Below are 26,751 nucleotides of genomic sequence, written 5' to 3'. Positions count from 1 at the left end.
CCGAGTTGGTGGGCGTGGCTCGGCGAGTTTTCGTCGTATCCAATGGTCTTAGAGGTGGTGGGCGTGGCTCCTTCCTGCGTGCTTTCATAGGTGTCTTGCCCACTCTGGCGGCGGCTTAGAGAATCCATATAAGGCTCCTTCCTGCATGCTTTCATGGGTGTCTTGCTTTGCTCTGCGTGCTTTCATGGGTGTCTTGCCCGCTCTGGCGGCGGCTTAGTGAATTATATATATAGATGTTTGGACTCTGGCTTGTAATTTATTTGTTGTTTTATGCTATTTTTAAAATTATTTTTCACAATTTTATGTAATTTCTGCTATGTTAGCCTATGATTTTCTTACTGGATCAACAACAGGATTTTTTTTGGATGACGTTTTAGGGAAATCCTTTTCTTGCTCTGTTGAGTATTTTTGTTTTATTTCCTAATTTTATTAATACATTTTTATTTTAAACGTATCTCTGTTACAAGCTGGAGTTTGACAGTTTTCCCTTATTTGTGAGATATTTTGATATGAGTTCAGGTGAGCCTGTTCTGTATAGGTCAGTGAAGGCCCCAGCTGGCTTCATGGGTCATTTGGAGGTCTCTCATACCCTTTTGCCTTGTTCATGACTCCAATACTCAGCATATACCATCTGAAGCCCATTTTAAATCACAAAAATGTGAAAAATATTTTTTAATTTATAAAATGATTCACTTTAAAACACAATTTCATGAGACAAATTAATATACAGTATAACTTAATTGTGAAGAAATAATTGAATGAAACATACTGAACCTTTATTTAGTAGTTTACTACTTTTGTAAATTTTCCAGACATGTTCCTTTTGTCTGGCACTTTATCCTAACAGTCCGTAGCTGCAAACATTAATTGTATACTGCTAATCAAGTTAAGGAACCCTGTCTACACCACTCAAATATCAAGCATGTATTTTTCCAGAAATGCTCTAATTAAATTATCTGATTATAATTAACAATTATTCTTTATATTTTTTGATTTTTTTTATTCCACTGTTTTAATTCCATTATTAGATTCACAATTTATTTTTTCAAATTATTTCAATTCATATTTTTCAAAACTTACAGCTATTTTTTTTATTTGAAAAGTCATTAAATCTGCATATATTTAAATCTGCTCACAGAACAAGAATCAAATCAAATCCAATGAAATGTTTATTATTGTTCAACAGTCTTGGTTTGTGGTACTTACTACACAGTCACTAACAAGGTTTCACAAATTTTATCTAGAGATTTTACATTCAATCAATTAAATGTTTTATCTAAACAATTTTTAGTGGATTTAACTTACTTCTTATCAAAGATATGTATAATACCCAGAACTTTCAAACATAAATTATTAATATTAATGCTTCAATTTTAATATGGCTTAGCACATCTACATAAGCAGCACGTTTTAATTTTTCTTTAGCATATTCAAATATTGATATTAAACTCTGTTAATCTGCACTAAACACTGCTAAAAAACAGAAAAAAATATGAAGTCTATTACAGCCTCAGTGTTTCACTTGGTAAAAATGAATGCTTAGGACTCAGCCCCTCCTGGCTAAACAGGCCAACTGCAAAGTACAAGATGGCTGGTTCAGTACCCAGCTAACAGCTCAGTACATGACTCAGAGTAAACCACAGGATATGACCACATACTGATTAATATGAGCAGTAAAACTGTTAAGAAAAAATTAAACTACAATTCTTTCATACTTTGCCTGTTGACATTAAGTTTTAAAGTACACTTCTTACCTTCATTGGTAGACTGGGTAACGTCAACGATATATGCCTCCCCTAGGCCGATCTGGGAGCGAGCACTCAAATAAAACTTGTAGCGTGCATTTCGGTCAGCTTTGCGTAGCGTGTAGCTAGTTATGTTTGATTGGAAGCTTTCAGTCTGCATACGTCCCACCTTGGTTCCATTCACTATAAAACAGGCAGAGACACTAAGTGGCAAGAAGCCTAAAGCTTATTTAAACAGTAGCACATTATCTCTAGTAAGGAAAAAAGCTTGATTTGATTTCTTATAGTGCTTTGACACTTACTCTGTTACTATGGAATACACTGAATTATTAGCTATTAAGAATGCTATCACGTTGGATATCTTAAGTATAAGGATACACATTTTGCAAACAAGAGCTACAATGCCTTGCACTTCTCACCAGCATCTGTCTCTGCAGGACAGTTACTTTCTGTCAAAAATGTACTGTTGTGTGCAATGCTAAAATGGCTGTTTCCTTATACTGATCAAGTTAATTGTGTACCAAGAGCTAGTTGTGCCACCTTGTCACAGACTAGTGCTGCTGCTGTAGTTAATTAAGAGCATGGAAAGCAGAAGCAAGCCATTTTCAGGATAAATTTGCCTAAAATAAAAGGAAACAAACTAACAATGACCTTTTTCTGAAATCATATTTGGGCATGGTGTAGTGAGCACCAATAAAGAAATACTGAGTCATACAATGAATAATGATTCAACCCAACCAAAGGCTTAAGCACTGAATAATAATTAACAGTAACACAGTACTCTAAGAGCCTAATGAGACTGATTACTTAATTTTCATATTGTTACAAGAAACAGGAAACACCTACCAAACAGGACTCAAGATCTTAGTCCTACCCTGTCTACCCAGCAAGAGCTTATAGAGGGCTGCTTTCCTAGCCCTACCTGTGAAGGGCAGTCAACTGGCTGATGCAATATTTTTTTGCAAACTCAGTAATGAGCACTGAGTGGTTTATAACATCACTAGCAAGCCCGCGATTCTCGAAAGAATTGCAAATCCAAGAATGGCAATCACTTTCTGTTCCCTCCGATATTTGGAGGGATGAAATATCACGGAGGGTGGGTGCGTCCTGGGAAAGTTCATTTAATTAAATAAACATATTTGTACTAAAGCGGTTTCTTTTTGGAGCTGTGACTCATCTGTTTCTGGTGTTTCAGAAGCGCGTTGTAGGCGCCTTCGTTTATTGTTTTTATCCATGCAGTCTCTTTTTTGTTTTTCTATGGCTGTGTCATCAGCGAGAAGTCGTTTGCTGACGGCGGCGGATTCGCATGCTGAAGTGACCATGGCGGCGGATCCGGGCACGGAGGGCTACATGACTAAATGAACGTGGTATATGCGGTGGTGTGGGCGGTCACGTTCGGGAGGCTGTACAACCTGACGTGCATTGTGTTTATCCATACGGGCTCGTTTTGTATTTCCATTAGTTGAGCTCTTTCACTGTGGAGCCGTGACGTCTTTGCTTCTGGTGTGTCTGAAGCACGTTGTAGGAGCCTCCGTGTATTGTTTTTATCTATGTGGTCTCGTCTTTGTTGTTCTGTGGCTGTGTCGTTAGTTAGACGTCGTTTAAGAATCATAATTGAACTTACTTTTAATACTGAATTACCGTCATGTGATCCAAATATGCCACGCTGACTGCTGGCACAGTGGATTAGAGCAAGTTTAGTTTACAGGTTGTGTTGTTTGGGTGCCACCTACTGACTCTGGGAAGCCGCTGGGTTTGACTCTGGGGCGCTGTAGGAGCCTCAGTTTATTGTTTTTATCCATGCGGTCTCGTTTTTGTTTCTCTGTTACTAAATGACTGTTATGTGATTCAAACATGCCACACAGACTGCTGGCACAGTGGATTAGAGCAAGTTTAGTTTACGGTCTCGTTTTTGTTTCTCTGTTACTGAATGACCGTTATGTGATTCAAACATGCCACACAGACTGCTGGCACAGTGGATTAGAGCAAGTTTAGTTTACAGGTTGTGTTGTTTGGGCGCCACCTACTGACTCTGGGAAGCCGCTGCGTTTGACTCTGGGGCACCGCGGCGCAGTTCGCATGCGCTTCAGTGCGTCCGCCGTGCATAAATTAAATTGTCATTTAGTAATATAGATAACATTTTTAAAATGTATTTTCAGGGATCTGTACATTTTTGATTTTAAGATTTTCAGGAGATCTACAGGGTTAATTGAAGGGTCCAAGCCCCAGGAACCCTTGTTTACCATGCCTTGATCTATCTCTTGTTTACATTTCACAACTTATCATTACATGTTTATATTTAATTAGTACTGACACAGCTGAAACACCATTCTTATTTCATATAGATTTCATATAGCTGTAGTTCTAAACAATATCAAGCAACAGACATATCCTTTGAAACTTTATATTGCTATATTATTTTCCTTACAAAAATGGTCACTCAGGATCTCTGAAATACAAGTTTAAAACATAAAAACAACTAGAATGCAATAAATTACCTGTTTGGTATTTCAGAGTGTACCCAGTTAAAATCCCATTGGGCTCTAATGGTTGATCCCAGTCCAGGTAAATCGTGTCCATATTTCGCTCCTGAACCCGCAGATACCTTGGAGGACCGGGCACTATAGCAAGAGGACAAAAATGAATTGGTAAAACATGGACTTTGCAATTTTTTTCCCTTCTTCATTGCTTGCTGCCACACATCTTAGCTCCTGGTAAAATGCCACACATTTTAGTTTTTAGGAAAAAACACAAAACAATTTGTATGAAAATGTGCTAAAGAAATAAAAGTTGTTGTTGTTACATAAATGGGTTCACTTGAATTACCTAATATTTCGATTGTCTTTTTTTCCAAAAAAACTGACCTTCATTAGATTTCAGATGTACCAAGATGTTATTTTCGGTAGACTTCACATTATATATAATATACTCTACTTCACTACACTTTGATTACTCTGCATATGCCTGTCAGCTCTTTTTCAAATATTAATTTATGCAAATTAAACATCAATCAATCAATCAATCTATCTTTGGACTTCCACCGCTTTCTTGTTTCATCTAAACAATGAACAGGCAAAGCGACTATTGGACATAGTTTCATTTTGTTTAAAGGAATACTCCACCCAAAAAGGATACTTTTTCATATGTTACTTGCCCCATGTGGTTTATAGTGATAATCAAGAAAAATTGTTAGTCCCCTTCACACTGGATTTTGCTTTTGAATTAAAGACAAGATTCTTGACCAAGAAGAGGAGAGGCAAGACTTCAATTCAAAAGTGCAAAACTTACATTTTCTGGAATTTTTTTTCATTTAACATTATTTTAGAAGAAAATAATGTGTTTCTCAACTTGTGAGTATATGACTGAATGACTTGAGTTGTGGTTTATGTGACTTGAATAACATGAGATTTTTTTCATGGACAATTTTGATATTGTTTGTTCTTGTCCAGCGTTGGTCATCACTGGGTCCTATTCTTTCAGAAACTTTATGTTCTTTCTCTATGAAAATATGAAATTACATTTTTTCTCAGTCATCAATAAGCACTACAGGGTAAGTAACATAGAAAAAATATAATTTTTGGGGAGAGAATTCATTTAATAAAATGTATTGACTTGAAAATGAAAATGCAATGTGAGCTACCTCCTTCACTGGTCTGGAGATCATGGGTTGTGCTTGTTGGACCCTCTCCCTTGCCATTGACTACTACCATGTACAACTTATAGTTGCTATATGGAATGAGGTCTTTTAGAGTCCCCTGGGGTTTGGAGCTTGTAGTTGAGAAACTCTGATACTTCTTCTCCCTTGATACACTCAGCCCTTTGAGCTTGCTACTTTCTCTCCAGTAGTATACCTGGAAAATAAAAGATACATTTAAATTGCTGAATGTAAACACTCACTCATACTGCCCCAGATTTTAACACTCAGCAAAATCATTTATCTCTTCTTGTCATTCACAACCCATTCTCCAAGAAGATTTTAGTAAAATTTTAATTGAAAACAGTCTTGAAATAATAAGCAAAATAATGACAACCAACTTGATGTTTTAAACAATATCACATATATATAGTGGGCGGAGTGGTGGCTCTGAGGCTAAGGAGCTGCGCTGGTATCCTGAAGGTTGCCGGTTCAAATCCCCGTCACTGCCAAAAGGCCACTGCTCTGCTGGGCCCTTGAGCAAGGCCCTTAACCTGTAATTGCTCCAGGGGCGCTGTACAATGGCTGACCCTGCGCTCTGACCCCAAGGGGTATGCGAAAACTACCAAATTCCTAATACAAGAAATTGTATAAGGCGAAATAAAGAAAAAAAAAAAAAAAAAAAATATAGTAATCCTGATTCCAGATTTCTAATGTAATGTTCTCAAATGCAACTATTGCCACATTAAAGAGAATATATGAATTTTCAATTTCCTTTACATTTTCTTTGAAGTACTTAAAGATGAAGGGGAGAAAAAAAGGAATTCTGGAAGCATCTTTACCCTATATTCTTTTAGCTCTCCTTGAACGCTTTCATACGAGACTGGACTCCACATAATGATAGCCCTTGTGCTATCTGGCCGGATACGGATGTTGGTTGGAGCTGATCTGGGGTCTGGAAAATAAGCAATTTGAAAAATTATGGAGCACCAGCTAGTGTGTACTATTTGCCACATTTTACTATGATACCTGCCTTTACCTGACTTCCCCAGAATAACATCACCATAAACAACATCATACATCTGACATTTTACTGCCTGTCTTCTGTGAGAATTACAATATCTGTTTTCCTAGCAAATGTTTTTCATGGTTTACCTGATTTGTTAACATAATCTGCTTTCACTTTAATGTTATTTCTGACCAGATACAGATTTACTATTAAAGCTAAAATTTGAATAATGACCCAAGAACTGATTTTAACGGTGTCACCTTGTAAATAACACAGTATTCATAGTACTTACAGTCCTCTCCAGAATGGCCAATGACTATAGGTGATTCAGGTCCTGGTCCAAAGTCATTTATTGCTTGTACTTTAATTTCATAGGCGACATATGTGTCTGTGTCCCAGATAACATGCTTCTCATAGCGCGTAGTTAAGTTCTTCCATTGCTCCCGAGAGTCTCTTCGACGCCACCAAACCATATAACGTAAGTTGGGTCCATTTTGGTCAGTTCCAACCACAGGCTGTAAAGAGGAATGTGAACAGATTGAAGAGTAAAAATTAACCAGTAAGAGCTATATTGCGGATACAGAACTATTTAAAGATTTAGGAATGTTATCTGAAAATCTGATCTTCACAACACAATTTCCTCCCCTAATTGCAGTAAACATCTGTTTGTTAATGTTTGGTGCTATGGAAAAATAGCCAATACATATGTGTGAAATACATCTAAGACTATGGATTTCATTTACAGTTTTAATATTAAAATTAAACTGGAATATTTCAGTGTGCCAGCATCCACCTTCAGATTAAAAAGGCTTTGCCATTTTATGGCCTGTAGATAAAACTCTAGTATCTTGTTTCACTGTGCACTTTTACTTTTTTCATATATCAAACATGAATCCTTGTTATTTTTTTACATTTTCTCCAAAAGATCCAATTTTGTACAAATGTACACACATCTTGGCATACACACATCATGGTGACACGTCCGGATGCAGCATCTTTGCACTCTCCTCAATGTTTCTCTTTTGTTAAATGTAACTGTTCTTTTAATTCTGCTATAGACCACTAGTGCTAACTGTTCTTTCAGTTGCACAGAGTTGCTTAATACTGGGCAAAGCTGTGAACATATTCTTCGCAATTCTTTCAACTTCAGTAGTATCCTGATGGAGACAGCCCGAATAAAAGCAGCTCCCCAGATTATCATTCTACTGAGGTGGTGATAGAGGCAGTGTTGGGAAAGAAAGCAGAAGTGGGGACAGCATGCTTGTGTAGGGGCCCAGCTACGTAAGGCTCCACACAGGCCATTGCTACCAAGCATCTTTCTGTCAAATGTCTGGACACTTACCAACAAACTTGAAGAATTAAGGCTGTGGCTCAATACACAAGGATCTATGAGGGATTGCTGCATGCTAATTTTAACTGAGATGTGGCTCAACGACCTAGTTCCTGGCCTAGCTATGGAGCCAACTAGTCAGTCAGTGTATCAAGCCCATAAGACAGTGGACTCTGGTACGAGCAAGGGCTATATAAGTAATGGCTGGTGTACAAACCACACTGCTATACAGAGTTACTTCTCCCCAGATTTGAAATACTTAATACTCAAATGTAGGCCATTTTATCTACCAAGGGAATTTTCTGTTGTTATCATTACTGCAGTGCATATTCCACCTCAATCTAATGTTAAGCTAGCGCTGGCACAGCTGCACTAAACTATCAGTGAACAACAGGATGCTCCCCCAGATGATGCCTGCATTAATGCTGGGGACTTTAACCAGACAGATCTTCAAACAGAGCTCCAGAAATTGTACCAACATGTGCAGTGCCCTACCAGGGAATCAAACACACTGGATAAATTATATGCAAATGTAAAAGACTCCTACAAAACCCTCCTTACTTCCACCCCTTGGACACTCTGACCATTTTTCATTATTTCTGATGCCTGCATACAGACCTCTTATCTGAAGAAATAAAGCTATCACAAAGACAGTAAAAATATGCCTCAAGAAAGCCTTATCACAATTCCAGGACTGCTTTGAATGCCCATAGTGGGAACTGTTTGCTTGGCAGGCTGTACAGGGCACAGAGATTGACCTGGAGGAATACACATCCACTGTACTTTTCTATATCCTTAACTGTTTGGATAATGTCACTACGAAGAAAAACATAAAACTTTTTCCAAATACGAAACCATGGAGGAACAAAGAGGTGAAACACCTTTTAAAAGCTTGTAACCAGGCATTTAAATCTGGGGATCCCATAGCCTACAGTGCTACCAGGTCAAACCTAAAAAAGGCCAAAGACATCTACAGAAAAAGCGTGGAAGATCATTTGTACAGCATGGATACCAAGGGCATGTGGACTCATATCAATCTGCTTACAGAACTAATAGATCTACACAGGATGTCGTATCTCTAGCTAGGCAGATAGCCCTGATTCATCTAGAGGGATAGGGCACATATGTGAGGATGCCATTTGTATACTATAACTCTGCTTTCAATACTACTGTCCTCTCCCATTTCATCCATAAACTCTACCAGTTGGGCCTCAGGTACAACTATGTAATTGGATTCTCAGGTTCCTGTAAGAGCACCATTAGGCTTCAATTTCGCCTCCACCATAACCCTGAACATGGGCACACCACAAGGCTGTGTACTAAGCCCCATCCTCTACTCCCATGACTGTGTACCTACATACAGTATACCACCAATACCATCATAACATTTGCAGAAGACACAGCAGCGACTAGGCTAATTTCTAATAATGACAAATCAGCCTATAGAGTGGAGGTGAAAAATCTGGTGAGATGATGCTGTGTGAACAACCCATCCCTCAACATAGGGAAGACCAAGAAGCTCATCATCGATTTCAAAAGATCACATGTTGAGGATCATGCTGCAATTTACATTAGTGGGGACTGGATGGAGTGTGTATTAAGCTTTGGCTTGCTGGGGATATATATCACCAGGGTCCTTTCATGGACTGCTAACACTATGGCACTGCTGAAGAAGGCATAGCAACCATAGCTGTTTTTCTTAAGAATGTGAAACAAGCTGGCCTCCGTCGACAGGTGCTGCTGACTTACTACTGCTGCACCACAGAGAATATTTTGACACATTGTATTTGCTTGTGGTATCTCAGCTATATAGCTGCTGATTAGAAAGCTCTATAGCGGGTTGTGTCCAGAGTACAGAAGATTATCAGGGTGCAGCTTACAGCCCTGGAGGACATCTGCAGCCCACCCTGCCTCAGGAAAGCCACTGGCATCTGCATGGATTCCACTCACCCATGCCAAAGTCTATTTGAACTTCTTCCATCGGGCAAACGCTATAGAGGCTTACATGCATGGACCTTAAGGGACCTTAAGGATCAGAGAATTTTATCCCAAGTTCTATGAAGGCACATAATCAGTCCATTAAGTGCTCCCAGTAGAGCTCTTTGCACTCTATGCATATGTACATTGTACTTATGTTTTTGTATTGTAGATTTTTATTGTGCTATTATTGTCATTCTATGTGAAGATTATTGTTTTTGGTGGAGTTGTACTGTGTATAATGACCATAAAGTAATTCAATTCAGTTCAATTCATTGTGACAGGACTGCCTGAAATCACTATGATTTTTAAAAGAAAAGACTGATAGTAGGCAGCACCAAAGAGAAGTGCAAAATCTTTATTAGGAGACAGGGAGGAATTTGAAAACAAGAAAGACTCAGAAATCAAGGCATTAAAACCAAAACGTGAGACAAATTCACAATAAGGTAACAAAAATAATTTTCTGCCACAAAGTTCCATAACTGCTTTAATAAAATTAGTATTTTTGTTCTTCTTTGATGCAATACCAGGATAATAACAGATATGTGGCACCATCTTATATAGGCAGGAACGGCCACTTGTGAACACTATAACCAGGAATAAAATTAACAACTTTAAACAACCTGACTGTCCCCATTCTGAGATAATCAAAAACAAAATAAAATGTATATGCTGTATATTCCCTGTTCATTTTGAATTTATTGAAGCTGTCTGAGCATGGGAAAAGTGCTATGTAAATAAAATGTATTATTAATCTTATTCTTACTATTATTATTATTATTTATTATTATTATTATTAACTGTCAGAAAAACAAAAACACAAACCAGAACAAAATAAAATAAAACAACCAAAATTACAATTAGAAACATTCCAAAAGATTCCAGGAAAACCATATTGTTAATACAACTGAGAATGAAAACGAAAATTCAGAAGTTTAACTGCTGAATGGCAAGATTAAGTGTTTAATATTGAAATCTGCTATTCTACTTACAGGTCACTTTTTCTGATATTAAGAATACTTTAAAGGCATCAATTAAAAAAAATATATTTTCAGGAAACTCACTTTATAAATGCATTTTGACTTTGTTTACCAAAAGTGATCCTGAAGGGAGATACATGATTGTCATGGGTAATTTATTTAATTGTAAAGTGATTTTAAAAAATGTTTATGCACCCAATGTGGATGATAGGGTCTTCATCCAAAATGTATTTGCATCCATTCCCAATGTGAGCACTCATAAAATTATAATGGCTGGGGACTTTAATTGTGTTTTAAATCCAGACCTAGATAGGTCTCCTGCGACAGGGGTGATAACATCTAACACTGCAAAGACAATTACACAGTTTGTAACTGACCAAAACTTATCAGACCCCTGGAGACTTCTAAACCCAAACTTAAGAGCATATTCCTTCTACTGACCAGTGCATCATTTCTACTCAAGAACTGATTATTTCTTTGTAGATAACAATTTCTTACCTACGATTAAATCCTGCAAGTACGACGCTATTGTTATTTCCGACCATGCCCCTCTGATCTTGGAGCTAAAATCATTATGCTCCACATACTCATCCCACAGATGGCGTCTTAACCCACTTTTTTTAGCAGACGAGAACTGTACAGAATTTATATCAAGATAAATCAGTTTTTTTCTAGAGACAAATACATCCTCAGAGGTCTCTGCAGGAATACTCTGGGAAACCCTGAAGGCCTTCTTAAGAGGACAGATTATCTCATATCTTCCCACAGAAATAAATTGGAAACCAAGAAGGTATCAAAGCTAACCAGCGAAATTACCAGAACAGATCAAGAACATGCCAGGTGTCCAAGTGAGGCTCTTCATAGGAAAAGGCAGGCTCTGCATTCAGAACTCAACCTCTTGACAACTAAAGGAACTGAACAACTCATTTTTATATCAAGACATCATTAATATGAACATGGAGAGAAAGCTAATAAGCTCTTAGCTCAACAAATCCATAAGCAAGAAGTTCACAATGCAATCCCAGCAATCACCAACACAAACGGAGACAAAATCATTGACCATAAAAATATAATTCACACATTTAGAGACTACTATACATCCTTATATTCTACTGAATTTAAAGATGACAAGACACAATCTAATGTATTTCTGGATGCATTACAGATACCACAAATAGATACTCTTAGTGCAGAGGAATTGGATAAACCGTTGGCACTATCAGAATTACTAGCTGCTATAAAGTCACTTCAGAGTGGGAAAGCAGCAGGCCCTGATGGCTACCCTGCCGAATTTTATAAGAAGCTCTCCACTCAGCTAGCTCACCTTTAATTAACAACATTCACAGAAGCTAGAGACAATGAAATTCTACCTCAAACTTTTCGCCAAGCATTAATTACAGTCTTTCCTAAACAAAATAAAGACGTATTACAATGTGCATCATACAGGCCAATGTCACTTCTGAATAATGATGTTAAGATACTCTCCAAAGTCCTAGCTAGAAGGATGGAGAAAGTGCTGCCTTTGGTAATATCACAAGATTAAACTGGATTTATTAAAGGCTGACACTTAACGTCCAATCTTCGACGCCTGTTTAATGTAATATATTCACCAGCAAAGTCAAACATCCCAGAGATATTATTATCCATGAGTGCAGAAAAAGCATTTGATATGATTGAATGGAACTACGTTTTCATTACATTGGAGAAAGTGGGGTTTGGCCCGAACATTTGTGCATGTATCAAACTACTGTATACCAATCCAGAAGCTTCAGTTTGTATTAACAACATTAATTCAGACTACTTGAAACAAGAACGTGGTACCAGACAAGAATGCTCCTTGTCACCACTACTTTTTGCAATCGCCATTGAGCCACTGGCAGTTCACTGTCGAAATGCTTATAAGATAAAGGGGATTATCAGAGAAGGACTTGAACTGAAAATTTCTCTATATGCAGATGATATGGTACTGTATATATCTGACTCACAAAATACTGTGCAGTCCTATCAGCATTAACAGAATTTCAAAAGATTTCTGGTCTCAGAATTAATTTGATTAAAAGTATGCTCTTTCCAGTGAATTCTCAAGCACACAATATTAGATTGGACACCTACCCTTTAATCATTGCAGATCAGTTTAAATATCTAAGGGTAAACATCACAAGTAAACATAAAGCTCTTTATCAACAAAATTTTGCCGTCTGTATGGAAAAAAATAAGCAAGACTTGCAAAAATGGTCAACCCTTCATCTCACTTTAACTTGCAAAAATGGTCAACCCTTCATCTCACTTTAACTGGAAGAATTAACATTGTTAAAATAAATATCCTCCCTAAGCCTCTCGTTATTTCAAAACATTCCAATATACATCAATAAATAATTTTTTAAGAAATTAGATTCAACCATAACCACATTTATTTGGAATTCAAAACATTGACGTATCCAAAAGAGCGACCCTACAAAGGCCAAAGGCAGAAGGTGGCACGGCTCTACCTATCTTTCAATTTTATTACTGGGCAGCAAATGTACAAACTATAAAAACCTGGACATGGACACAAATAGATGAACATATACAGGCTTGGTCTGTAATAGAAATAAAATCCTGCAGTACTTCTTTACATTCCTAATTGTGCTTCACTCACTCAGAATCTGGAACCAATGTAGGAAGCATTTTAAGATAGAGAATCTTTTATCGGTGGCACCTCTGCACGAGAACCACCTTTTTCAACCCTCGCAAACATATGCAGTTTTTAATGTCTGGAAAACACTATGATGGAAAAATATTGCTCAGTTTCAAGGACTTAGACAGTATTTCTGCAACATATAAAACCATTTTACAGTCCTTCCCTTTCAAAGATCCAAGAGGACAGTAGGAAAAGGATCTTTCACTCAACATCTCAGAAAAGGAGTGAAAGGTAGCAATGCAGAGAATTCACTCGAGCTCCATATGCACAAAGAATACAATTATTCAAATCAAAATGATATATTTTCACATCTGTCTCGTTTAAAATTGTCCAAAATGTTTCCAGGGCAAGATCCAACCTGTGAACACTGCAATTAAGTTCCAGCCTCACTGGGTCACATGTTTTGGGCCTGCACCAAATTAACATCATTGTGGACCAAAATTTTTAAATGCCTTTCAGACAGCCTTGGTGTCACAATCCCTCCTAACCCATTAACAGCTGTGTTTGGTGTACTCCCAGATGGGCTTAAAGTGGAGAAGGACAAACAAACTGATTGCCTTTACTACACTATTGGCATGTAGACTTACCTTGCTAAACTGGAAGAATCCTAACTCTCCTATTTTAAGTCAGTGGGTAACTGATGTTATATATTATTTGAAATTGGAAAAAATCTAATTCTCATTTAGAGGATCTGTGCAGAAATTTTTCAGAACCTGGCAGGATCTAATCAATAACATTTTAGAATAAGCTTTTAAAGCACTGAGAAAGCAGAATTCTCTCCCCATTTCTTTCTCTTCTCCATTTATTTTTATTCACTTATTAATTCATCTATTTACTTATTTTTACTAGCTTTAAGTTTTATTCTGCTGCCCATGCTCTCTTTCTCAGGGGTGGGTGTTGATTTGTTTTCAATCCTAATTTTGTAAAATTGATCTATTTGTATGGAATGTTGTGTGATTTCAATAAAATCAATAAAATTATATAAAAAAAAGAATAATAGAAGTAATATTTAAGGCTTATTTATGAAAGGCAAAAGAGTAACTTACATGTACATAACCTACTTTCATTAAAATTTCTTAATATTCTGTAATTTTTAAAAAGTTTATATGTATTATAGAAAATAAGGGGTGACCATTTTGACTTTCACACTCACTTATTTAGTTCAGGGTGACTGAGAGGTGACGACTACAAGTTGTATTATTTGTGTCACAGATTTAGAAAATGCAGTCCATAGTTTCATATCTAATATTATTATCGTATACTTTGGAGTTTAACTTTATTGTAAAATAAGATAATCACCTCCCAGGTAATTTCCATGTTGTTCTTCCTTGATCCAGCACCACGTATCTTTTGAGGGTACACTTCGGGCGCTGAAACACAAATTTAAGTAAAATGAGAAAAATTAAGTAATTTTAAAAAGGACCTTTATAAAGGTCTGTGTAACAGTTTTGCTGTCTAGTTAGAAAATGTGTGTTCTTTTACCACTAACAATCTTGCCCTGGCTCTGGGTAACACTTACGTGCTCCACTGGTTCTATAGCGCTCAGATGGCCGACTAGGTCTGCTAGCACCAATCTCATTGATGGCAATGACTCGAAATTGATAGTTTACATATGGGGACAGAGGCAAAATGACAGAGTTGAGGTTTCCGGGATAGCTGGTAAGATTCTTCCACTTTCCACGTTCCCAAAGATCCTCCTCATATTGCACAAGAAATTCTGTGGAGGATAAGCCAATTTACCACTGCAGTTTTTCTGTGTAACCATTTTTTTTATCACAAGTGTACAAGTCATATGTAATACCTTTAGTTGCAGTATAAAATAATAAAATAAATTACAGAAACTACAAAAATATCAATGGGTTACCTTTCAAATGCCCTTATAATAAGAAACATTGTTTTAAGTTTTTAATAGTGTTGGCAAGTGCTACATTCTCAAACTCCTTCTTCATTGAAGATTTGTTAGATGAACCACAGATGTGAAATACACACTGCTGGGCTCAGCACCAGTAGGAGTAATATGCGGGAAGCCTATTTCGTTGTATTATTATTGTTCTTTGCGCAGTTACATATGTAAAACAAAGAAATGACTTTGACAATGGCATTAGCACTGCAACCCTTTCTAGCCCATTTTGAGGTCATGTTATTATGACACATGCAGCTGGACTATCAAAGTATCCAGACACTTCTTAAACAATGCAGAATTTTTATTTAATGTCACAGTAATGAAAAAGACCTTCTTTGTCCACTACAAGTACTTTTACATGCTCTTCTACTTTTGTCTTTTTATTCTCGTTATCTTATTTTTACATTTAATATATTTCATTTATTAAGTATAACAAAATTTTAACAAAATGGCACTAAACAAGTTACTACTTTACTGGGTCATTCTATGACATATCAACCAATGGCGTACCCATGTTAGTCAGGAGACACCCTGTAAAAAATTTTGATGTAAGGTCAATACTTTCCAATATTCAGCCAGGTTACCGACAGAAGGGAGGGTGTCAGTTTTATCTTGGCTTCATTTTTTCATCAAATTTCACATGTCCATAGCTCAGTAACTAAACGACCAAGCAGGCTCAGATCTTGTATGCTGGTACATTAATTTGCTCGCCAACCCCCTTGTTTGGTTTTCTGGATACACACTTTTAAGATTTTTTTTCTTTGAACTGTTGCTATTTCATTAGTTTCACTTTTATTTCAGAACTTCTGTAAAAACAATATTTGTAATCTTGCGAGTCCCAATATGCTGAATCGTTTTAATGAGGTCAGGATAGGTTTCTCTGTTTGGAATTTCAGCACAGACAAAATGATCTACATCATCAGCAGTTAATATTTTTTTTTTTACAAAGTAAAAAAGTAAGTAGAGTTCTGCATTGGACTCCTGTCTGTAAAGTCATGCTATTTTCCTCTCACAGTTCCAAAAGTACATGGGGTTACCAAGGTGATACCTCAGCTTTTGTCTAGGTTTTTGTACAAGGGCTAGACAGAACGTTTTTTACTCCTGGGGTAAATTTAGCTTTTTAAATAAGCAGACAGATAAATATATATACATGAACAAAGTAACCAATAAATGCACGTGCGGTAAACTCCATTTTTGAAATTCTCAAGATTCTTTATTTGTCACATGCATAGTTATACAGGACAACACACAGTGAAATGCATTCTGATCTGCTTATCAAAAACTGTGCAAAGTTAGAAGAATATCAGATTAACAAAAAGTCATAGATTGAAAGATAACAGTATAGTAGAACATAATAAATAAGTAAAATTATGTGAATAAAGTAGAATTAAGTGTTAAGGTGCAATAGTGTAGTAATTATTGTGCAAAACCAAAGTTAGACTGGTGCATAGTCAAATGAGGCAGTTTCTTTGTTTGCGCTACTGCGATCTTTATTTTCTTTTTTCATATTTTCTAATTTTCCTACTTTCATATCCTTTAACTTATTCCACATGTGTATAGTGCCGTTTTTTTTTTTTTTGAGCCTTTCTAATTTCACTGGTTTCATAGTCTCTAACCTGCTCTGCATGTGTTTAGCGCCAATGTTTGTAAACGTCTTTATGAAGTTCTACTTTCCTTTACTCATTGTCTTTTAATTCTGAGCCGGACTGGACGTGCTTTTTTTTCAATTCTACTTGTTCCGGGCTGATAATTACTTTCCTTATTTTCTGAATTTGCACCTCGACTATTCTTTTTTGCTCTTTTTTCTGTCCAACGCATTTGAGTCTCTTTTCTCCGCGCTGCTTTCTTCTTCGCTTAGATGTCGACATTTAATTTTTTACGTACTGTCCTTATACGTTTTATATGCGCTGAGAGCCCTGGATCTGTGTGTGCTCAAATTCTTCACAAGACTGAATGTTTTGCTGCCTATTGTCCTATTTGATAGATTGTAAGTAGGGCGTGTCTTTGGTCTCACGGGTCTTAAAATGTCTTCTGAGAAGATCACGTATCGTAGACTTGCTTTTTGCTTTCCAGGACAGGATTTCTTTTTATAATAGATAGATGTAGAGAAATTAAAACATTTGGTCCAGATGACCCTGCATGGTCATTTGAGTTTTTGGCTTGGCTATGTTTAGGCCTCCGAAACATATTTGCAACCAACACAGACTTTTGATTTTTTTTCCTTATTCAGACAACTAAATAGGCTTTCTGAAAAAGCAAAAAACAGAAAAATAACCGTATTAGGGTTTAAACAGCAGACCTCTCAAATCCAAAAAATCACTTTGGATTTCATTTTCTGAGCACCCTAATGGCATGTGGGAATGTGAATTTTTTTATTTATTTATTCTACATTATTCCTTCTTTTTCAAAGCTCAAATCTTACTTTTCTTATGCAAATCTTCCATGTTTATTTTCCATTCTCACTAAACATATGTGCCATGAGTCAATAATGGTAATCACTGAGTTTTCAATCAGTAAGTTATCAAAAATGTCAAACTTTTTTTCATATCAAATTATGACATCCTATCTTGTGTTGTCAAACAGAAAATGAGATTCTCCAAGGCCAAAAGAGTACCTGGTAGAATACCACTGTTATATCCCTACAAAAGATGGCAAACTCAAAGTCAGCTGGGTGTCTGGTGAAGACAATCAATTCACTGTCTGAATATTCATCGCTGAAGCTGCTGCTGAGATCCTGCCCTTTCACGATCACACACTTCTGATAGATCAGATGCGTCCCTCATATTAGACTAGTGTCCTATTGGAGGCTATGCTGGGTGCATGTATGATGAAAAATGTTGAATTGGTGTGATTTGTGACAAGAGTGAATGAAGCAGAATCAGACATCCTGATACGTTTCATGTATCCAAAGTGTCCTGCAGTCTTTTCATTGGCCACTTAGAGATGACATTTGCTGGTGGCATTACAGTGTGCCATTGCACTGCTTAGCGCACCTACAACAGTCAGTAGGAGGCAGTACCATCTTGATCTCAAAGACAAAGATGCCTTACACTCTGCACTTTGATTGAAAAGAAATGAAATGGGTTGCATTCCTGCTGCAATATACCAAGATGTTAACATTTCATTGTAACTAGTGTTGTATTTAATGATAAATCAAGCAGCTGTTGTTCATGTGTTGTGCTTAATGTGCCTTTGGTGATTTATTATTAAATACTGGTCTGCCCACATTTTTTTTGTACATTCGAGAAGTCTTCTGGTCGAACCCAGATGCAGTGTCTTGTTTGTTTATAACCTTTTGAAAAGCCCAGTGTAGGTATCTAAACATGGAAAAAATGTCAGCAGGCTGTATCAGTTAGAAATATGCTTTCTGAAGGGGCTAAACATGGCAAAGCCAAATATGCAAAATATTTGTGTTCCATTTTTGAAGGTCTGTGATTACCATGTGGAGTCATCTGTACCAAACATTTTGATTTTGCTACGTACCAGTATGCAAAATCTGAACCTGCTAGGTAGGTGGTTTAGTTCTTGAGATGTGGTCTTGTGAAATTGATGAAAAAATAAAACTATGAAATCTGACACTCCCCCTCACAAAATTGGCTGTATCTTGGAAAGTATTGATCTTACATCAAAACATAATTTTACAGGGCGTCTCCTGGATAACATGGGTACAGCTGGTTATTTTTTTCAGAATTTTTTGAAAACAAAGTACGTGGGATTTCTGGAAAATCAGTTGATTTGACATGGAATTATGCTATAGTCCATTTATAGTCATAACTTTGAAAGAAAGCATTAAATTATTTAAATAAATAGATCCATAAAATAGGTAAACAATTTCACATACAACAACTACAACTTGCATTTAATATAACTAGCCAGACCTTTTATGGGACTGTGGTTGTCATCTCCTGGAACCCAGGTAAGTCGCACACTCCTTTCTGAGGGGTCTGTGAGCTCTAGATCTGTAGGGGGCTCTGGACGGTCTGTGAAATATGGATGCAGAGATTTAAAATACAATAATAAAAAAAGAGTTTTTGCTTTATCCTCTTCCTCCAGTTAAAGGCAGTGTTAACTTATAAAACAATAAACTCCTGAGCTGATGATGTAGCTGATTGGCTGCATATCATCCACTGCCAATTACATCACCTTTATTCTATTTAATTATTGCAAAATACAAAAAAATTACCTTTAATTTCAGGCACAATGCGAGAAGTTGGATCATCTGTGATAAAAGGTTAAAATCAAAAGTTAGTAGAGGATATTTAGTACTACTGTTAAGGGGTTTTATGGGAAAAATAATGAAAAATCCTCAAGACTTCTCTCTGCAGTTTGAAAATATTAGTAGTTAAAGCACACTGTCAACATTGTAATTCATCAAATTAATTAATCAATTAATTAAAATTAATTAGTAACACGATTCTTAATATAGTAGTAAAATGTGAAAAAGTAAACATTTCGTCAGTTTTTCTTTTTGCAATACATGCTTCTTCAAATCCAAAAAATGGTAAATTTGGTTGCTTTTTAAAGGCAGAAACCACTGCTTGCATACCACAGGCATATTGGCTTTACTTCCAGCCATACCGATCACAGTAAATTTTCACTATATACAATGGTCCCTTATTCTCCAGCTGTTTTAAGACAATAATCCAGGTTATTCTGCCACAGAAAGAACTAAAGCAAATTTTTATGAATAAGGATCAGAAGATGAAAATTGTTGTTGAAAGATGCACAAAGCACATTAACCAAAAAGCCAAGTTGATCTGTCATCAAGCCTTAAAGTAGTTATAAAAATCAAGAGCTGAAGCACAGTATCTTAACTAGGAAAACGATAAACAAAAATGCACTAGTAACAAAGTAGGATACCACTAAGTGTATCGAGCCTATCTTTCTACTCTTGACACCAAATGATACATGTAGCATTCACCTGGATGTCAACTGTAGCACGCCACAGAAATTGCTGCAATAAAACTACACAAAATCCTGGCAAATGCAAGGAAAACAAAATATAGTTGTGTTAAAGATGTGAAATTTTTTTTTATTTTTAAATAAACTTTTTTTTTTTTCAAAAAACTGTTATTGCAAGAAGATACGGCCACCTTTCAGAACCCTTAAACGAACGTAAATGTCCATGAAAAAAAAATGAAAGACAAAGCAGTAACAAACACAAATCATATAACACAGGTACTGACTTTACTAACCTATTTAAGGCACACACTCTTTTTAATACACTTTTGCCATGAAGGCTGCCATTTACATACCCTGGACAGTAAGGCGGGCTTTGGCAGAATCTGAATCAAGTTCAGTGCTCACAATACAGGTATAAACTCCCTCATCTTGCTCGTTGACATTGGTAACTGTCAATGACTCTTCATCTTTCTTCATCCTATTAGAGCATAAGATGTGAAAAGAATATGGATGTGAATTAAGTAGACAAAAGAAAAGCTGGCAGTCAACATGAAATTCTCTTAAGTGAAGAAGGCAAACAATATTGTGGAGCAATGTACAGAAGCTTTTGGCAAAGCTATTATTCCCTTTTAAACATGGGCTCTACTGGGTAAAGTGAAAGCAATTATAATAAAATCTTGGTGAAATTTCCAATTCTAATGTTCAAGGTGTAATGACTGAGGGTCACAGAAATATTTTAAAAAGACTAATCACAAGTAGAGGAGACAGTCATTCAATACAAGGAAATGTTAAGAACAGAAAAACTGTTTGCCTATGTCACTGATTACCCACGTAAAGCAAATTAAAGCCATATTGTTAGGACTTAATTAAGTTTTGTGTTGTTTGGTTTTTCCCCTGTATCTTACCCACAATTACATTATGTCCCAAGTATCAAAGGTCAAGGCCTGCTCCCAACTCAGAACTCTCAGGAGCTGTGCTCATTAAAGCTGCAGTTATGTGAGATGACTACAAAAGATTCTGCACAGCAAAATCACCTGGTGTAAAAAAAGTATATATATAGAAACTCCATATATACAAGGAGTTACTTTAACATTAAAAGAATTTATTGGGCACTGGTGCTTTTGATGTGTACATTTTTCACAAGGCTGGATTTTGCATTCTTGAATGACTATGGGAATTTAAGGTTGCTTCAGAATTGAATTGAATATAATTCTGTAAATATTGTTGGGCTTTATTGTGACTAAAGGGATAGCCACAAAAGACACTGAATATGAACTTACCTTGAGCTCATGAGACTGATGGTAACTAAGGACAGACAATATATGCCAAATAACAGAGATAAAGTTGGGTTAAATAAAGATCATTTAACTAGAAGTCATCCTTGTTTTTATATTCTCTGTGAAATCTGTTAAAAAGGCTATAAACCAACATGGTGGGGATGGGTGACTTTCTCTCCAGATACACATGTCATGTTTAAACGGGAACTACCATATTACACACAAAATCAGCATATACTTTTAACTGTGATGAGAAGAGTTTGAGCTGCAGGTTTAACATAGCGAGCGGCAGTAAGAAAGCCATTGCTACAATGGTTACATGTTTTAAAAACACTCCTATTTTTCCATTTTTTATTAAAACGTACGCAGTTCAAAAACACAATGTACTCTGAAATTAAAGTGTAGAAACTAAGACTTGCTTACTTCAACCACTATTCAGCTGTGCTTGAAGCTGCTGTCCAGTGAGACACCTATCACACAAACTGTTGTCTCAGAAACTTGCCTTCTAGTTCTGTTGTGGATTTGAGTCTACCAGATCATGCCTGTCAGAATTCCACCCAGTTTCCAATATCCTTTTGATGATGTAGGGAACTGTAGTCACTGACACCTTGGCTTTCTTTGCAATTTCTCTAAAGGAAAAGACCTTCACTAATAATGGGTTATAATGATGTGTCTTCTGTTATTAATTGACTTTTTCTCTCATTTATGATAGCAATATACAATGCACTATTATACAAATAATGCTTCAGAGGTTTTGGCAACACAGTTTGTTCTGGTTTTCTACAGATAGTCTGCAAGTAATCAACAAAGGTTGGAACACCTGTAGCAATTGTTTGCATGAACTTTCAAAGCTCAATTACCCTCAATTGCTGTAGAAAGCTGTAAGTTGTTAACACTAGAATTACCAGAGTCTACGAAAAAACTCGTATATCCGGCCCACCTTAAAACCGTTCTCACCTCTCTTTTGTCATCTAAATGTGCCAATTAAGACGGGCAGCAAGTAGCCGGCTATTCCATCCCCCACCGTCGCAGAACGTTCATTAAGTTTTCCCAGCTCATGCCTTGTTTGATTATCTGGGAGTGACTTAACTGCTGGAGTTTTAGAATGGAAATAATAGATCGTTATTTGGAATACACGCATTTCATGCGTGTTCCGTTTCTACAGTAATAGATAGATAGATACTTTGTGAATTTCCCCTTGGGATCTGTGTAAACACATTGCTAAAACAGAAACTTTTTCATATTTTAGTAATAAATGTTACAAAATGTAGGCATAAACTATAGAATGTGTGAAGCCTGAAGTCCAAACATCAAATAAACACTTTCACAAAAGGTTCAAGGATGCTACAACACTTTCCGTGGCTTAACGCTAAGATTTGCTGACTTGGAGCACAGCAACCCTGCCGTGCTACAGAGTCGCGAGTTCGCTTCCCAGCATTGAAGAAAGTGTTTTTTTTTTTTCCTCAAACGGACATAAAATTTATAAATTGGTATGCACTGTAAATCGTTAAGTTTAAAATGTTGATCGCGGTTATGTCTGTTGATTAATTCATGCTTTTTACTTAAACAGTCAGAACAGGAGCTTGTTCAGCTTATTCAGCTTCTGATCTGACTCAAACAGCGCCAGTATAACTTCACACCCAACCTGACGCTGTTCGTTTTCAAATAATATTGCATTACTTCAACGATGTTTTCTGATTGGTACTATTCGCGTCATAAAATGATTTCTTCAAAACGTCACATATATTTGTCTCTTTCTTTTTTTAAAATGTGCGTTGTAGCATGCAGCAACTGGCCACCTGCATGTTCTTGCGCACACTGAATAAAACAGCGCTATATGCAATCATCAGATTCAAATGTTAACAGTTAACAGTTATATAGCACGGAATGGAAATCAGCAGTTCTTAGCATTGCACCATGCAAGCTGTCATATCAACCACCTACTGTAACTTGCTTTCTTTTTTCTTCGGTTATAGTCTTGAAAAAAAGTGCACTTGTTTTGTTATACTTTTACATCAACATATGTTCCTGTGTTTGAGCTACATGGGCATGCTCAAAAAATACACGTATAATGCCAAGAAAAGTGCATGCAGACACTTCAGTTTGCAAGCATTGGTACGACAATGCCGTCACAAGTACACTGTAGAGCTATAGCGTGTCTTTATGTGAAAACAGCAGTGACAGATGGGGAGTGTCTGATGATTGCATATGGCGCTGAAGTTACTACTCTTTACTATGCTTTCCTCTGCATGTCCTGGAGTACAAAAGAAACAGCATACAGCAACATGTGGGGACTGGCAAGATTATGGGAAAAAAAACGTGGTCGTATGTATCATGATACACTGCAGAGCTATAGCGCGTCTTTATGTGAAAACAGCAGTGTCAGGTGGTTTGGGGGGGGGGTGGAGGGTGGTAGGGAAGGATCCTGAACGTGACAGAGAATGAAAAGTGAATTAAAAAAAAAAAACCAAAGCTAACCATTGCAAATATCATAAATTACACCGGCTGTTACAGACTGAAATCAAATGTATCTTGTTATTCTAAAATTGTAAAAATAAAAACACTTCACTTCTCAAAAGGGAGTCATGCAGGATCAAACTCATGACCTTTTGATTGCTAGTCAGCAACTGATACTGTTGCGCCACTGCAAAAGTCGTAGTAAATGAGTGTCGATGTCACACACTAAGGCGGCTTTTTTTGTTGGCGGCTTTTTTTTTTGTACCTTTTGGGAAAGTGTTTCTTTGATATTTGGACTTCAGGCTTCATACATTATATAGTTTATGCCTACATTTTGTCATTTGTTACTAGAATATAAAAAACGTTTCTGTTTTAAAAATGTGTTTACACAGATTATTATAGAAACGCAACACACATGAAATGTGTGTGTTCCAAATAACGATTTATTATTTCCAATCTAAAACTCCACTTCATTCCCAGATAATCAATCAAGGCATGAGCTGGGAGAAGTTCGTTTACGTTCTAAGTCAGTGGGGGGATGGAATAGCCGGCTGCTTGCAGCATGTCTTTAACAGTACATTTAGATGACAAAAGACGCTGGCGGAGAGGTGAGAATAGTTTTAAGAAGCGATTTAAGGTGGGCCGGATCTACGAGTTTTTTCGTAGGCTCTGGTAATTCTAGTGCTAAACCAATACTTGTTTCCTGAAAAAGGCCTTTTTTGTATAACACTGAAAACTACTACTTACATTTGTACCATTTCAGGTTATTCTCTGGACTTGAACTGCTTAAATTTCAACAACATCTGGAAAAATGGGTGTGTTTTAAAACTTTTGTCTGCTAGTATAGCTATGTATGTATTTTTTATATTTTAAATATACATGTCAAGTATAAAACCTAGGCATATCTTTCCAAAATATCTGCAGTTTAAAGGGGAACATATAAATAGTTTCTCTTTCAAAAAACACCTAGCAATACAGTTCACACATTTTCAAGTCTTCAGCTGAACTTTTCTTTATGAGTGACATTAATGTCGGAGATGTTAAAATATTTTATAGTGAATTAGAATATGCAACTCTAAATGATGTTAAAGCTTGTGACTGTAGCATCTGCATCTCATATTGTGTAAAAAAGAAAATAGAACAAAATAAAAATAGATCGTTAGTACAAAATTAAATGTGTTTTACTTCAATGCATGGTGGAAGCAGATAATACTTTAAGGGTTGGCGTTATGGATTCTGGTTAATTATTTACTGAGGGTAATAAGAACCCTACCTTGGGTAGAACAAGCTTTCCACCTCCTTGAACCAATTACTTATAGTCTGTACCAAAGTTCTTCAAAAAGGGCAACATAAAAATAATAATTAAAAGATGATTATAACATAGAAAAACTAGTCATTACAAGGAAATTTTGTAAGACATATTAATCAAAATGTTGCAGAAAACTGAAGAGGTTTATTTATAGTAGAAGAAACATTTATGTTGCCATATACTAAAGCCCAAAATCAGTTAGGATGAAAGCCTATTAACCATTTTCTTGCCTCAATTGGTTTCAGTTTCAGTAGGTAATTCCCATTGTTATTCTCCTATAATTGGCCAAAATTGGAACAAAAAATGTAGCCTGATTATTTATTTGCTCATGAGGCATCTCATATAAACAGTTTTTCCTTGAACTGCATCTCTGGTTGAATTTTTAGCACAATGTGACTGGTTTAGTCCGGTTTAGTCCCAATCATTGATTCACTTTGTGACCTTGAGGATGCCACTTAACTTCCCAGTGCTTGAGATACAGAGATATATAGACTATTGTACTTTTCATCTGAATTGGCTCTTTGATTGCATGACAAAATATCATTGGCTTATTGTGTACATAGTGTAAATATTCTGAAGCCACACGATTATTGACTCTGATTTGACACCTACTGAATGCCTATCCTACCTGGAAGGGAGTTCTCCCTTTAAATTGCTCTTCCCAAGATTTCTTCATTTTTTCCTGTAAGGTTTTTATGGAGTTTCTCCATGTCTTAAAAGAGACTCTGAGGACATAGGTTGTCAAACAGGGCTTGTTAAAGCACACCGAGTCATGTAAAGTGTGATTTAGGACTACATAAAAAATACTCCACAGTTACTATAATTACTTCTATTTTTTATTTTGCTAGCTGTGAAACACTTTAGTTAAATATCCCTTGGATGAAAACGTGCTATGTAAATAAATGTTGTTTTTGTAGTAATAAACCCAACCTAATCATTAATTATTCTGACCCCAGAATGCTGGTGACTTCAACCAGGGGAATTTTGAAAGGAATCCAATTCTATCACTATGGACCTGTTCTTTCAAATGTTAATGCCTTTCAATGTAAACCTTTGGCACAGATCTGGGTTGTGGTTTGTTATAATATTTATATTTTTCTTGAGCTTCTATACAAATAAACCATGATCTATCTATCTATCTATCTATCTATCTATCTATCTATCTATCTATCTATCTATCTATCTATCTATCTATCTATCTATCTATCTATCTATCTACAATGTTCGTATGGAAATAAATGTTTAATATACTTTAATATTATGAACATATTGTTAATATTGACATTGAGCAACCAAAAAACACATTATTTTAGATAATTAACATATTTGCAGGCCTAAAAGTCAAAAGTTATTTGCACTCCCAGTTACACCATGTATCATTTTAACTCTTACAGTGTACATATCCTAATTAAGCCAAAACCAATTCAAAATTTACTGCTGAAAGAGGAATACTTTGCTTTCTTAAATCCAAGCAAAAACATATTATGTTCAATCAATAACTGCACTGCTGCTTTTAAGCAGGCTTGTAAGCTATTTAAAATTCTACTT

At 36.3% G+C, this 26,751-nt stretch overlaps 1 protein-coding gene across 1 annotated transcript in view; it reads right to left on the bottom strand.

The window, feature by feature from the left end:
• Positions 1 to 26,751, bottom strand: part of nfasca (neurofascin homolog (chicken) a) — a 198,795-nt gene that overhangs the window by 60,995 nt on the left and 111,049 nt on the right. Inside the window, exons 16-25 of the mRNA XM_051924556.1 lie at positions 25,168 to 25,227; positions 20,514 to 20,638; positions 19,137 to 19,238; positions 14,875 to 15,072; positions 14,655 to 14,725; positions 6,681 to 6,903; positions 6,222 to 6,334; positions 5,386 to 5,596; positions 4,244 to 4,366; positions 1,755 to 1,928 (exon numbers count right to left, since the gene is read on the bottom strand). Coding sequence (XP_051780516.1) covers positions 1,755 to 1,928; positions 4,244 to 4,366; positions 5,386 to 5,596; positions 6,222 to 6,334; positions 6,681 to 6,903; positions 14,655 to 14,725; positions 14,875 to 15,072; positions 19,137 to 19,238; positions 20,514 to 20,638; positions 25,168 to 25,227 — 1,400 coding nt within the window. The remainder of the gene's footprint in view (positions 1 to 1,754; positions 1,929 to 4,243; positions 4,367 to 5,385; positions 5,597 to 6,221; positions 6,335 to 6,680; positions 6,904 to 14,654; positions 14,726 to 14,874; positions 15,073 to 19,136; positions 19,239 to 20,513; positions 20,639 to 25,167; positions 25,228 to 26,751) is intronic.

Source organism: Erpetoichthys calabaricus, chromosome 3 (assembly GCF_900747795.2).
Source record: "Erpetoichthys calabaricus chromosome 3, fErpCal1.3, whole genome shotgun sequence".
NCBI lineage: Eukaryota > Metazoa > Chordata > Cladistia > Polypteriformes > Polypteridae > Erpetoichthys > Erpetoichthys calabaricus.
Note: the sequence above shows the minus strand (reverse complement) of the source record. Positions and strands in the feature narration are given on the sequence as shown.